Source organism: Gracilinanus agilis, chromosome 5 (genome assembly GCF_016433145.1).
Source record: "Gracilinanus agilis isolate LMUSP501 chromosome 5, AgileGrace, whole genome shotgun sequence".
Classification (NCBI taxonomy): Eukaryota; Metazoa; Chordata; class Mammalia; order Didelphimorphia; family Didelphidae; genus Gracilinanus; species Gracilinanus agilis.
The window spans coordinates 252,887,015-252,901,301 of record NC_058134.1 but is presented as its reverse complement, the minus strand read 5'-3'; the positions used below and the strand labels follow the sequence as shown (position 1 = coordinate 252,901,301).

At 35.6% G+C, this 14,287-nt stretch overlaps 1 protein-coding gene across 1 annotated transcript in view; it reads left to right on the top strand.

Annotated features, from left to right (window-relative positions):
• ACSS3 (acyl-CoA synthetase short chain family member 3) overlaps nt 1–14,287 on the top strand; it is a 248,451-nt gene that overhangs the window by 209,769 nt on the left and 24,395 nt on the right. The window contains exons 9-10 of the mRNA XM_044679177.1: nt 3,748–3,843; nt 9,502–9,565. Of these exons, the coding sequence (XP_044535112.1) occupies nt 3,748–3,843; nt 9,502–9,565 (160 nt within the window). The remainder of the gene's footprint in view (nt 1–3,747; nt 3,844–9,501; nt 9,566–14,287) is intronic.

Sequence of the window (14,287 nt, the reverse complement as noted above, 5' to 3'; positions counted from 1 at the left end):
CTAGATGAAGTTTTTTCTTAAATGTGTGATGTCTTCTTTCACTGTATGAGGAAAAGGGAGAGTAAAGGGTAAAGTCAGACCCAAATGATTGGAAAAATGGCAATTCTGCCTGAATTAAGTTACTTATTCAGTGCATACCATACTTCCCAAAATTGTTTCACAGAACGAGAAGAAGTAATAAAATTTGCCTGGAAGAACAAAAGGTTAGAAATACCAAAGGATGAAAAGTACACTCTCCACAGCCATAGAAGTAACTGTCAGAGTATGAATGCAGAGAGAATCATGCTGTTTACTGTATGAAGTTTTTTCTTAAATGTCTGATGTCTTCTTTCACTGTATGAGGAAAAGGGAAATTTGTATTGCTTGACAGCAGTGGAATAACCTATTATCAGATTGTTTGCTTCCTAGGAAGGGGAACGTGAGGAAGAGAATTTGGATTGCAAAAAGCCAGAAAGCAATTGTAAAAAAATATTTTTACACATAATTGAAGAAATAACAGTCAAACCTTGGTACCTGAAGGTTTCAGAATTTGTCAAATTTGGTATTTGGTGCATTTTGTTAAGAAAAAATGGTCGCAACATTTGACATTTGCTTGACACTCTATGCACTTGCCAGAACTTGATGATGTGATCTTGGGAAGCATATGCCCACTCCATCCAAAACAAAGGATCACATGTTAGTTCAGGAGCATAAATAAAAGCTTAATACTGAGGGGCTGCAAGGAACTTTGAAGGGAACAGCAGCAGCTAGAGGGGGGAGTTATCTTCAGGTGAAGAGGAGGCAAAGGAGGATGTCCCCACTTTATTAATCAAGAAATGTCAAATGGGTGGAAGTACAAACTTTTGTTGAAAGCTATCACCCTGATAAAGCTTTAACAAGCAGAATTGTAATGTTAAATGGTCAGACCATTTCTTACTTTAGAGGAATTTTGAAATGCAGACAAAACCAAAAATCATCAGATAGGTTTCTTGTGAATCTTGCACATGGTGAATCACAAGCAGGGTTCAATGGTGATAAATTACAGAAAAGAGAAAGAGGAAGAACTCCAGAAGGGCAATTGTCTCCAGATATTATGGAAGGAAGCCTCTCTTCTTCTTCCAGATGATAACATTTCATCTTCCCCATCATCCCCTAAAGCCATGAACTAAGTTACAATTATTTAATTTAATTTAGTTATTGTTTTTACTTATACGTACGTGTAACTAATGTTTAGTAAATATATTCTATTAATGCATATAATGCCTAATAAAATCTGTATTTTCTGGGTATGATCATATTTTTTTCTTCTGTGTTTCTACTCCCACAGTTCTTTCTCTGGATGTGGATAGTGTTCTTTCTCATAAGTTCCTCTGGATTGTCCTGGTTTTGTCCAGCATTGCATTGCTGCTAGTAGAGAAGTCCATTACATTCGATTGTGCCATAATGTATTAGTCTCTGTGTATAATGTTCTCCTGGCTCTGCTCCTTTCACTCTGCACCAATTCCTGGAGGTCTTTCCAGTTCACATGGAATTCTTCCAGTTCATTATCCCTTTGAGCACAATAGTATTCCATCACCAAGAGATACCACAATTTGTTCAGCCATTCCCCAATTGAAGGGCATCCCCTCATTTTCCAATTTTTTGCCACTACAAAGCATACGGATAAAAATATTTGTGTACAAGTATATTCCCTTATTATCTCTTTGGGTACAAACCCAGCAGTGGTATGGCTGGGTCAAAGGGCAGGCAGTATTTTAAAGCTCTTTGGGCATAGTTTCAAATTGCCTTCCAGAATGGTTGGACCAATTCACAATTCCACTAGCAGTGTATTAGTGTCCCTTATAAATACTCCCTTCTCTCTATTTCTATTGTTATTCCCTTGCCTTCAAAGAAGTTAAAGTCATTCACTGAGTCTTGCGCCATAACTAATTATCCTGACTTTAGATTTGCCATTGGACTTTAATAATTTTGTAAGAGAGTAAAGCTGATGACTTTGTGTAATTCTACCTCATTTAAATCCAATTTCTGTATAAGTCAAGAATCACCCATTGATGTTACCTAGATTGTTATGATCATTTCTTCCAGTCTTTGCTCTTTAATTATCATTCATACTAATCTGCCTCATTTATTGGTCTGGTCAATAGTAGATGCCAGTTGCCTCTCAAGTGGAATTCAAATTCCTTTTCTTAGAATTCAAGGCACAACACAATTGGATGCTGCCCTACCTTTCTTAACTTATAATGTTCTCCTCCACTCCCTCTACATCAAACTCAACCACTCTATACCCAGAATAAGTCCTATATTCTTTCTTCTTTGCTCTTTTACTCAAGATATACCAAGATGACTTTGTCTCCTGAGTGTTCTAGTGAGTTTCTACATATTTTTTTAAGTCCAATGTAACCTTACAAAGGATTTTTCTAATACCACTATAATACCCTTTCTTCCAATTACAGATATGTATAGTTTATATGTTTGTCTTTATATATGTGTATATTCATACATATGATGTCTGTATGTTCATATCCCTGTGCATGCTTACATATGTTTTGTATATGCACTCCACATTCATTAAGTGCCTTCTCTTTGCCAGGTAATGTGCCAAGTCTGGGAGCTAGAAATGTAGGTAAAATATATTCCTTATCATCAGAGAGTTAACAATCTAATGGAGAAAACAACATACAAATGAATATATACAGTAATTATGCATATGTATAGCATGTATAGTACATGTGCAATGCATACATGATGTATGTGTATATGCACATATAGTAATACACTTATAGGAATGTGTACTGCCCATACAATGTGCATACATATAATTATATATGTATACGAATGGTAAAGTGAACTGTTTGGAAGTGTAAAATTGTAATAAAAGTCTTTTCCAAAGTATAGCTATAGTTTTTATTTATAGAACTTAAAAAAAATTAAAAGCTATCATGGCTGGAGAATATTCCCCAGGAAGCTAGATTTTTGCCATCCCATTGACTAGATTGGAGATAAAGAGCTTATGTTCATAGAAAATGATGGAGTATGGATTTCATGGTGTTTGGAATAACATTAAAATGTGGCATGATCAGTGTTAGAGACAGAAATCCATGGCGATTTCTTTTGCAATTCTTTGATAACTGTTTTATCCACTCCATTCCAAAGTTTTCATTAGTAGATGCCAGATTTGTTTTGACCATGTCCAACTCTTCCCAAGTTCATTTAGGGTTTTCTTGGCAAAGGTGGTGGAGCAGTTTGCTATTTTCTTCTACAGCTTATTTTTCAGATGAGGATACTAAGGCAAAGAGCTTTAAGTGTCTTGCCCAGAGTCACATAACTAGTAAGTGTCTGAGGCTGGATTTGAATTCAGAAAAATCTCCCTTCAGACCTGGCACTCTATCCACTGTGCCACCTAACTGCCCACAGGTGCAGGTTACTCATCACTTAGAATGTACTCAAGTATTTGAGATAAGAACCAAGAAAATACTCTGTGTGTGTGTGTGTGTGTGTGTGTGTGTGTGTGTGTGTGTGTGTGTGTGTAAGAGAAATCTTTTATAATTGCTCTATGAATTATTAAATTCCCAGGATCATTTAATTTTCTTGTTTTGTTTTTAATGGTTGAATATACTCTTTACTGGAGGAAAAACCACTGAGTCACCTAGCTGCCTCTCCAACAAGCCCTTTTCAAATTGTAAAATGTGCTATATTGAACTTTTAATTGGAAGCTCATTGACTTAAAGCAAAATTGTTGACTAATACTAACCTCATTTATTTCCCTAGAGACTGGATCCCCAATTACAGCCTCATGTCTTGGTTTAGGAAATTCAAAAACACCTCCTCCGGGACAAGCTGGAAAATCTGTACCAGGATACAATGGTAAGAAATGACCATTTGCCTTTGAAATACATAATAATTTTAGCAAACTACCTTCTATCCCAGGTCTAAAGGAGTGGGATAGTCAATTAAATTTTAGGTGCTGTTGGATTTATGCTCTTGATTTTTGAAGATCTTAAGTGTGTAGTTCTGACTATAAATTTCCCAAGATATGGTCTCAATAGATGTCATCTTGTAAGCTAGGAAAAAATATTCACTCTAAGGTATCTTGCCTAGGAATTTAGATAATATGCTATAGTTATGTCCTTTTATACATGTATTCTCACAATGTCAGCATGCAATAAACATAAATAATGATTATAAGGAAACAATTTTTCTCTGTAAAGGTTATGTGTCAAGCAGGTAGCTCGTGAAACTCCACATTGATTTTCTAATTTATAGTTGTACAGCTAATGTTTATAATCTACAGCTTAACATATTTCACATAGACATGCATATTAATTAGAAAGGAATGGAATTGTCCAATGTTTAGAGCTAGAAAACATCTTAGAAATCATTTCACCCTTATTCCAGTAAGAAAATCAAGAACCAGAGGAGGTAAATGACTTGCCCAAAGTTAAGAGGACGTTTAATGATGAGAACTCAGTTTCAAAACCTGAAGGGATCTCAGTGACCACCTAATCCAACCCATACCTGAAAATGCATTTCCTCTGTAAAATATCTTTATAAATGTTCATTCAGGCTCTACCTAAAAGTCTAAAAACATGAAGGAGAATGCACTATAGACATCCCATCCTTCTTTTGGCTAGCTTGAATTATTAGGAATAGTTTTGTTGACAAGTTGTTGACTATACTTTCCACCTACTGATACTCATTCTCCCTTTAGGGCCAAATTAAACAGATGTAACCCCCCTTCTGCACATTCGCCTTCTACATACTTGCAGACAAATTTTCTTGCCTTCACTAGATTATGCCTTCTTTAGGCTTAGACATCTCCAGTTTCTTCAACAGTTCTTTAAAAGGCATAGAAATTCTTTACCTTTTTTGTGCCAAAGTCTCTTTTTACAGACCAGTTGGTGGTACAGTGGATAGAGCGCTGGGTCAGGAGTCAGGAAGGTCCCTCTTCCTGAGTTCAAATATGAAGTCAAACATTTCCTAGTTGTGTGATCCTGGGAAACTCACCTAATTCTTTTTTTAAAAAAATAAAACCCTTTCCTTCCTTCTTGGAATCAATACTGTGTATTGCCTCCAAGGCAGAAGAGTGGTAAGGGTAGGCAATGGGGGTCAAGTGACTTGCCCAGGGTCACACAACTGGGAAGTGTCTGAGGCTAGATTTGAACCTAGGACCTCCCATCTCTAAGCCTGGCTCTCAATCCACTGAGCTACCCAGCTGCCCCTACCTAATTCTTTTTGCTTCAGTTCCTCATCTGTAAAATGAGTTGGAGGAGGAAATGGCAAGCCACCGTGGTGTCTTTGTCAAGAAAACCCCAAATGGAGTCACAAAGAGTGTATAACTGAAATGACTGAATTCCTTTGATGGTCTGATACATGCACAGGAAAGCAATTATATTGAAGTACAGTTAGGGAAATATTTTAAAACTCATTGAACATGGGTTAAGAAACCAATATATAAGAATTGCCCAGGTTACCCTATTCTGGACATTTTCTTGTGTGATTCCCAGAATTAAAGATAATAGTGCAGTTGTGGTCTAACCAGGGCAGAGTTCAGAGGGGCCGTCACTTCCATAGTTCTTTTATTTCATTTCACTTTTTTCCTATTCATAAATCCATTTTAATGTGCCCCAAATTTGCAGTTAACTTTATTCTATGCAGTACTATAGTACTGACATGTGCTCAACTTGCAATCCATTAAAATTGCCACATCTTCCCATGATAGCTGATTATTCCTGCCTCCCTCATCTTGTACTTGTGAAGCTGATTTTTATAATTTAATTTTAAGACTTCATTTAAGATGATATGTAAAAATCAGGTCAACCTGTCATCTTGCCTTTTTCCATATTTTTTAAGATGTTGGCTACCTTTGGGACAAATGTCAATGCCCACTGAAGATCTTCCAAGTTGAGATGGAACCATGAATTTTTTTTTTGTTCAGAGATCAACTGGTTCCAAACTAATAGTATTCTTGTCTATCTCTTCTATAAGAAAAGCATGAGACTTTATTAAATTAATATTTAATAATATCAAATAATATAAAAATAAATAACAATAAATAATAATAATAATTTAATAAATAAATGATTTAATGATGATAATAATAAATAAAGGGAAACTATTTCTACAGCATTTCCATGATCTATCCAGTTGACATATACTGTCAAAAAAGAAAGCAAGTTTCATCTGGTTTGACTTATTCTTAAGGAAGTCATGCACTTTGATATCACTTTTTCCTTTCCTAGAGAGTCAATAACTAACTATACCATCTCTTTAATAATGCATTGCCAGGATTTGATGTCAAGCTCACTGACCTCATCCATGGTATCAAGTCATTCTCTTATTATCTCCTTATCTTGGGTACTTATTCCCTATAGCCCTATTTGTTCTGTAGGTTCTAGTTCATAAAAGATCATCCTTGGGGCAGCTAATTAGCTCAGTGGATTAGGGATGGAGGTCCAGAGATAGGAGATACTGAGTCCAAATGTGGCCTCAGACACTCCTTAACTGTGTAATCCTGCATAAATCACTTACCCCCATTGCCTATTCACCTCTTTTCTGTTTTGAAATTGATATTTAGAATTGATTCTAAGATAGAAAGTAAGGATTTATTTTTTCTTAAGAATATAAGCTCTTTGATAGCAAGGACCATTTGAGTTTTATTTCTATGTTCCCATTCCTTCATTTAGTGCTTGACATGTTTTAAGGGCTTATCAATTTTTTTTCCTTCTTATTGTTCATACCTTAAAAACCAAACCCAACAAATAAAAACCTAAATTGATTGGTGATTTCCCTTTTCCATCCACTCTCCTCTTTTTCTTCCTCAATGGAATTTTTTACTTCTGGGTTTCTTTTTTCAGAGCTTCTAATTATTCCTATGCCCACTTCCCATGAAAAGATTTAGTGATCGTACCACCTCCCATCTTTTCTCTGAACTTTGAGATGAAATCTAGGACACTTATCAAATCTGGCCTGATTTTCCTTTTCTTCTCTACCACAAACTTGAAACTGGAACCAAAGATCTTTGGTGGAGGAAAAATACAAATATTTCCTTCCCATTGTGATGATAAAATTAGATTTTTTTTTCCTTGACTACCTCGTTGTGAAATGATTTTTGCTCCGGGGACCATGAATTTGCTTCTAGCCCCGGTGAGCCCTTGATTTGACAGATGTGGAAGTATCCCTGATGATTTTTTTTTTCAGAGCAAAAATGCTATGACAAAGTCCTTAGCTTACTTAGCCCTCTAAAGTGAATTGCAAGGAGTTCAGCTGTAGTAAAGGCTTCTTCAGAAACATGTCAGCACCCGGCATTCCTTTTGTCCTGAGGGCTGCTTTTGTGCTCCAGCCCTTTCAAGAGATGGTGATTGAGAGAGATCTTAAGCACATTCATCTTTTGGACCTTCTGCCACCTTTTCCTATCTGGTTGTAAGAAAGAGTTAAGCTTTGCAGCCCTGTGGTCGGGCAGTAACAAAAGCTTTTCACTCCTAGGCAAGTCATTTATATGCAGAAGCTTTGCCTGGGGACTCTAGCCTCAAATGTTTTATACTCCAGAAAGCACCAGCTCTCCAAGAGACAGTTTCCAGTTGTTTCAAGATTATCCAGAAATTCAAAAAACGTTATTAGGGTTTTAAAATTCACTACACAGGAGGGGCTACCTTTGGGGAAGGGGATGGAAAGGGCCTCTCCTTCTATTCCCAAGGAAACCTTGCCCAGTCCTGCTTTTCCTATAAAATGGGGGGGGGGAGCAACATTAAGGATTTATTAAGATCTCAAGAGGACTTGGTGATTTATTTTCATGGGAACTTCATAAAAGCAGATGTCAACAGCATCCTGTGTCATTTCAGAACAAAGGAAGCTTAATACAAAAAGCCATGGGACAGTGTCAGGAAAATTTTTAAGATGAGCTCTCCAAAGCTTGCAGGAAGGTGATATCAAAGCTTAAATCAGGTCAAAGATCTACCTATTTTGATAGGCTGCTTTCTTTTATGGGTAACTATAGGTTCCTGTTGAGATAGAGAGCCTTTTTGGGGAAGAGAGGACAAGGAAGGTCAGACCTGTTTAAATTAGTTTGGGGTTTTTTTTGTTGTTTGTTTGTTTTTTTACCATGGGCCCATTAGCTCTTTTTTTTTAACTCTTACTTTCTGTCTTAGAATCCATATTAAATATTAGTTCCAAAGCAGAAGAGCAATAAGGGCTATGCAATTGGGGTTAAAGGACTTACATAGGGTCACACAGCTAGGAAGTAGCTGAGGCCAGATTTGAAACCATAATCTCTGCTCTTTAGGTCTGTCTCTTATCCACTAAGCCACCTTACTGCCACAAAATCATTAGTTTTGTTGTTTTTTTTTTAATTTAAGAAAATTTAAAAAAATTTCTCCATGGTTACATGATATATTTTCTTTCCCTTCCCTCTTCCCTCCCTGCTCCCAGAGCTGACAAGCAATTCTACTGCGTTATACAAATGTTATCACTTGATACTATTTCCATATTATTCCTTTTTGCAATAGAGCCATCTTTTGAAATCAGAACCCCAAATTATATACCCATATATACAAGTGATGTCATATGATTTTCTTTTATCTTTCTACTGCCACAGTTCTTTGTCCTGATGTGGATAGCATTCTGAAACTATTAGTTTTCTTAAAAATAAATTTTGCATATTTTGCTTACTGTATTGTATTTTAACTGTAATATTGAAATTTATTTAAATATAATATATTGCCTTTATAATCCTGTGTATTCTATTTTAAATGTTCAAAAACATTATTCTGAGAAGAGGTACAAATACTTCACTACAATATTAAAGGGTTCATGATAGAAAAAAAGTTATAGACCTTTCCCTCCACCCAACATTTAAAAGAAATCCCATCTGTGCTTTTTAGTCCCTTTGTAATATTGGGAAATTTGGTTCACCTCTCTCAGCATCAGTTTCTGCATTTGTAAAAATGAGGAAGGAGGAAAACTCAAACATCTCTTCCAATTCTTGATGTGGCTGCCTTTGAAGCCTGGTGAATCTGGCTTGCTTCTTTTTCAAACAGATTCAATTTATCACTAAAGGAATATAAAATATTTACAATAGCATTAACAGCAAATGCCACTTATCACACCTTATTTTAGGGAGTCTTGGCAGAAAAAAAAACCAGCCCTCTAAAGACTGCAGTTGTGGCCTGTTTTCTTTCTTTCTTTCTTTCTTTCTTTCTTTTTTTTTTTTTGTAAAGGAATATATTGATTTGTATTTTTGACTCTTAGAGGAAACAGCTCTTATTAATAAAAATATTTTCTTTTAGAGGATATATCTCTTAGAAATTAAAGCCCATTATTTTATAGAACTATTCTATTTATAGAATTCTACTTATAGAACTTCTAGAATTCTACTTATAGAATACTTTTTGTTATTTGATTCAGGAGTATGTGAAGGTATGCTCTGTGTCTGCTTTTAGTTATTTGTGTGGAACTCCTCTCCAGTCCTTTAACTTGAATAATAATGTCTCTTTTATTCAAAAATGTATTTTTTATTTGATTTTACAGTTATGATTTTGGATGACAACAAGCAGAAACTGAAGGCCCGCACCTTGGGAAATATTGTGGTAAAGTAAGCAACATTTCCAGAGACAGCTCATAAGATACCAATAAGTGCTGTCAAGAAAACCATATAGGAACACACAAAATGAGACAGTGTTTGGCAATCATTCTAAAGATGATACTGATGATGGTAGTGGTTGAGTTATTGTTCAGGACATGGCTTCTTCTTTCTAATTTGGATTCTGAGGGAATTTTACAGTTCCCAAATATAGGAGAATTCATTTAGATCAGTGGCTCCCAAACTTTTTTTGGCTTACAGCCCCCTTTCCAGAAAAAATATTACTTAGTGCCCCTGGAAATTAATTTTTTTATTTTAATAGCACTTAATAGAAAAGATAAGTGTACCTGTGGCCATCACCGCTTCCCTGGATCTATACAGCACCCACCAGGGGGCAGTGGCGCCCACTTTGGGAATCACTGATTTAGACCAAAGAGTTAAAGATCACGTTACAAATTCTAATGAATTTTCTGCAGTGTCAAATTATTGTAAATCTTCTACCAGGCCAGATCATAGTCCACTTACAGCTTCTTATCTAATATGATTCTTTTCTGAGTGTGACGTGTAGAATACAAATAGATTTATTCCTTTTGATTTAAATGTTCTTAATTGTTGTCATTTTTCCCTTGGACAGAGTTTAGAATAAAGAGTTGACCTTGAAGTCAGGAAGGCTGGTGTTTAAGTTGTGCTTCTGGCATGCACTAGCTACATGACCCTGAAAACATCTTCTAAACTTTAAGTGCTACCACATTGCTCTAAGACTATAATTTACAAGTGAATTGTTGGCCTGCATTGATTGAAAGGGCTCTTGTAATTGGGAGCTCCTTCCACCCTAGAAATCACTGTTCTGGAGGAATTAAAAGAAGGAAGAAAAAAAGAGTATTGCATCTGCCCTGACAGTGGAAGCAGAGATGCAGGAAACATGACCTCAGGCACTATGCTGCTTGTCAAGGATCAATAACTGATATTTATGACTTCAGTTACTTTGATTAGTATAGCTTTGGTGCATCCCATACTTGATGATAACTTTCTCTTTATAGCTGATATTTTTACCTCTCTAATTAAATCATGAATGAAAGGTATATAATTGAAAGGAAGGCTTAGAAGGCACACTGTGGGCTTTGTGGTAGAGGAGTATTTTGACTTTGACATGGTCACACGGGGAGTTAATTGGTAGAGCTATAATTTGAACCCAAGTCTTCTGGCTCCAAATCCAATACTTTGGGGGAGAAACAACCTCTTTTTCAGAACAACCTATCTTAGAAAAGGATCTTTGGAGAAGCTCATTCCTAGAATGTTAGAACCAGAAGGAAATTGAAACTCAGAGGTACAAAACGACTTGAGTGGTTAATTTTGAAGAGTACTGATTTTTCCCCCTTCTGTTCATTTTGATTAAAAGCAAAAAAAAAGAAATGTAAGTATTCATCTCTCTTAAAACACCTATTAACCTAGCTGACTTTAATAAAAGTTGTTAATTTCCAATAGAAATCAATTTTATCTGAAAGCAAATGGGATGAGGCAAGAATTCTTGTCCTCATGTACTATGTACATAATTCTTTTTCTTTTATACAAAAAGGAACTAAAGGAGATAAAATGATCTCATAAAATTTTCATCGTTTCCATTGTTCTTTAAGAACTAGGTAACTTTTGTTTTCCTTTTTAACTTAAAATCTGGTGGTGATGAGGATAATAATAACAGCTAACATTTTTTATAGTGTTTTAAGGTCTTTCTTCACATATATTTTCTCATTTGAGTCTTCCAATAAGCTTATGAAGTAGGTGTTTTATTTATCCCCATTTTACTGAAAATTGAAGCCAAGAGAGGTTAAATGCTCAGGGTCACACAGATAAGTCACCTAGCATTTACAGGCAGTTATACGATACTATTATACTATACTAATATTATATTATACTAATATTATAGTATGCTATGCTATGCTATGCTATGCTATGCTATGCTACGCTATGCTATGCTATGCTATGCTATACTATACTACTCTATACTATACTATATTAGCAACTAAGTGGTGCAGTAGATAGAGCATTGGGAAGAAGACCTAAGTTCCAATCCGGCCTCAGACCCTTGCTGTCCCTCAGTTTCCTCATCTGTAAAATGAGCTAGAGAAGGAAATAGCAGACCAGTCTATAATTTTTACCAAAAAAAAAAAAACTCTAAATGGGGTCACAAAGAGTGAAATGAATGAACAACAACAAAGATAAAATGGGAAATGGACAATGACATTTGACTGCAACTTTCTGTTCTTTAATTTCCCTCCATAATTCTTCCCTTTTGATATCCTTTCTCTAGGAAGAGTATCCTAATTAGTTATCACATTATCATAGATTTAGAATGGGAAAGGAAGGATCTTAGAGGTCTCTCGTCCAGCCTCATCATTTTATAGATATTGAACCTGGGAGCAAGGTTTCCTACTGATTATACTTGGTCAGAGCCTAATTCTGCATTCACTTACCACTTCCCCAAATACTTTGTGGTCTCATTTCTTAACCCTAATATGAAGAGACTCTATACTTAACATATTTAAATGTCCCCCAGCTTTAGGCCCCCAGCTGTTATGACCCTTAATTATCTTAGAAGAAGCGATTATATCCATTCCGTTTGCTTTGGAGTAGACAGAACAGATGGAGGCCTCAAAACTTTTCTTTCTTTCTGTCTTCCTTCTTGCTTTCCATCCTTCTTTCTCAGGAGTGAGAGGAGTAAATAAGAGGCCTAATTGTTTAAAATATATTCATTAAAAAAAACCACCAGTATCAACAAAATAAGCCTGTGGACTCCAGTTTGCTGTTAATTATTTTATGAATGGAATAGCAGCACATGTTCTGAGAACTGGATAATTCTTTCCAGTCATCTCAGTGGAATCCCAAGGTCACTTGGCAGTAGTGAGTTCTTCCTCAGGGGGTGACTTCAAAGCAGGTGGGTGGATTATCTTTGGCTTTTAATTATTCATGCCAGTGCTCCTTATTCTATGTAAGATAACCTGAGCAGATATTTGTGAAATGCTTTGCAAATCTTAAAGTGCTACATAAATCCTAGCTATTTTCATTATTATTATTATTATTATTATTATTATTATTATTATTACTATTATGATGATGATGCTTATTGTACTTTGAAAAAGCAACATTTCCTAAATCTTCCAATTTTTCTGAAGCAGGTATTCTGTGCAATATATTTAATGGTTATTAGAAACAAACTATTTTGGGGTGTTAAAAATAAAATGGATTCTACCATTATTAAAATTTAAATCCATAGATTGGAAATAATTTTTGTCCTTCCCCCCACCTCTTTCTATATCAGGCGATTTAGTATAGTTGATGTTTTTGCCCTCCTTTTTTAACTGAATCATCCATTATGATTGGCTACATAATTAGCAACCCAGCAATAACCATGGAAACCACCTTTCCCTTGGGGGTTCATTCGAATCCAAAATTGCAACAGTCTTTCAACCCTTTGCAGGTTACAATGATTCATTTCAGCATGCTAAGTAGATGGACTCCAAGGCTCCAGAAATAGTGTTATTGAAATTTTAAAAATCCTAGATTGAGTGGATCTACTTTAAAGATATTTTGTTCTCCTTACTGTGGCTTTGTGTGTGATCATTTCTTGCAGGGAGAAAGAATTTTTGCTTTTTTTTTAAGAAATAGGAGAGTCTGGATATGACCCATTTCATAGTATGGAACAAAGGAGAGGAATACTATGGAATCCTTGACATATGTAAGGTTCTGGTATTTAATTAGCATTAAACTACAGTTTCTTTTAGAGAATTCTTACCATCTTGTGGGATTTACTTTCTGGTAAGATAGAAAATCTTAATGATTCCTTGCTTGATGGAATCTTTAGCACTTTCTTAGAGCAGTTAATTTTGTAGGGGAAAAAAGTCATAGTGTTTAAATCGCTGAGGGATAGAATGATCATGACGTTTACAAAGGTGTTCCCATCTCCATGCCATGGGTCTAGGAATGAGGAACACAATTATTAGAGTCTAGTTCACAGACAGCAGAGGCAGGCAGAGAATGAAAAAAAAACCCACTTAGAATGGCTAGAGAGCACAGTAATCATGGTTATTAGGCACAAAGATAAAACCATATTTACAACCAGTTCAGTAAAAAGTGGTCAGTTGGCACCATGGCAAATTCCATCTGATTCCGTGGCCAATTCTGGGATTTTGTTGGCACCTGTTCCTTTGTTGTCTAAAGGAGCAGCTGATTTCCTGATCTGGTATGCATTGTTGTTTTTACACTTGCTATTCCACAGTGCTGGATGAGTTGAATAAAGGTTAATGATATGAACTAACTCTTTAAAATTAAAAAAAAAAGTTTAAAAGTGAAATTCTTTTAAAGCTGGTATCATTCTAATCCAAAATTATTACTTTGCCTTTTGGCAATCAGAATATGGGTTTATAGTATATATTTGTGAAAGGTGTTTCCTCACCAGGTAATTTCCTGAGTCCTCATTAAGTGTCTGGCATTATATTCATTACAGCCTCTCTTGAACTTTAGAGACCAGCAGACTTTAAGGAAGGTGAGATCCTTATTTTCCTGCAGTTCATATTCTTATATACCCACAATATCCTCCAAATGATTTTTCCTTCCACTGCCACAGAATATAATCTAAATATTCCTTCTCATCTTCTGTATCATTCTTCTCTATATCTTTCCAAAAGTCATCGAGAATGAATTTACCCTACATACTCAAGAATATATCCCTGATTATTT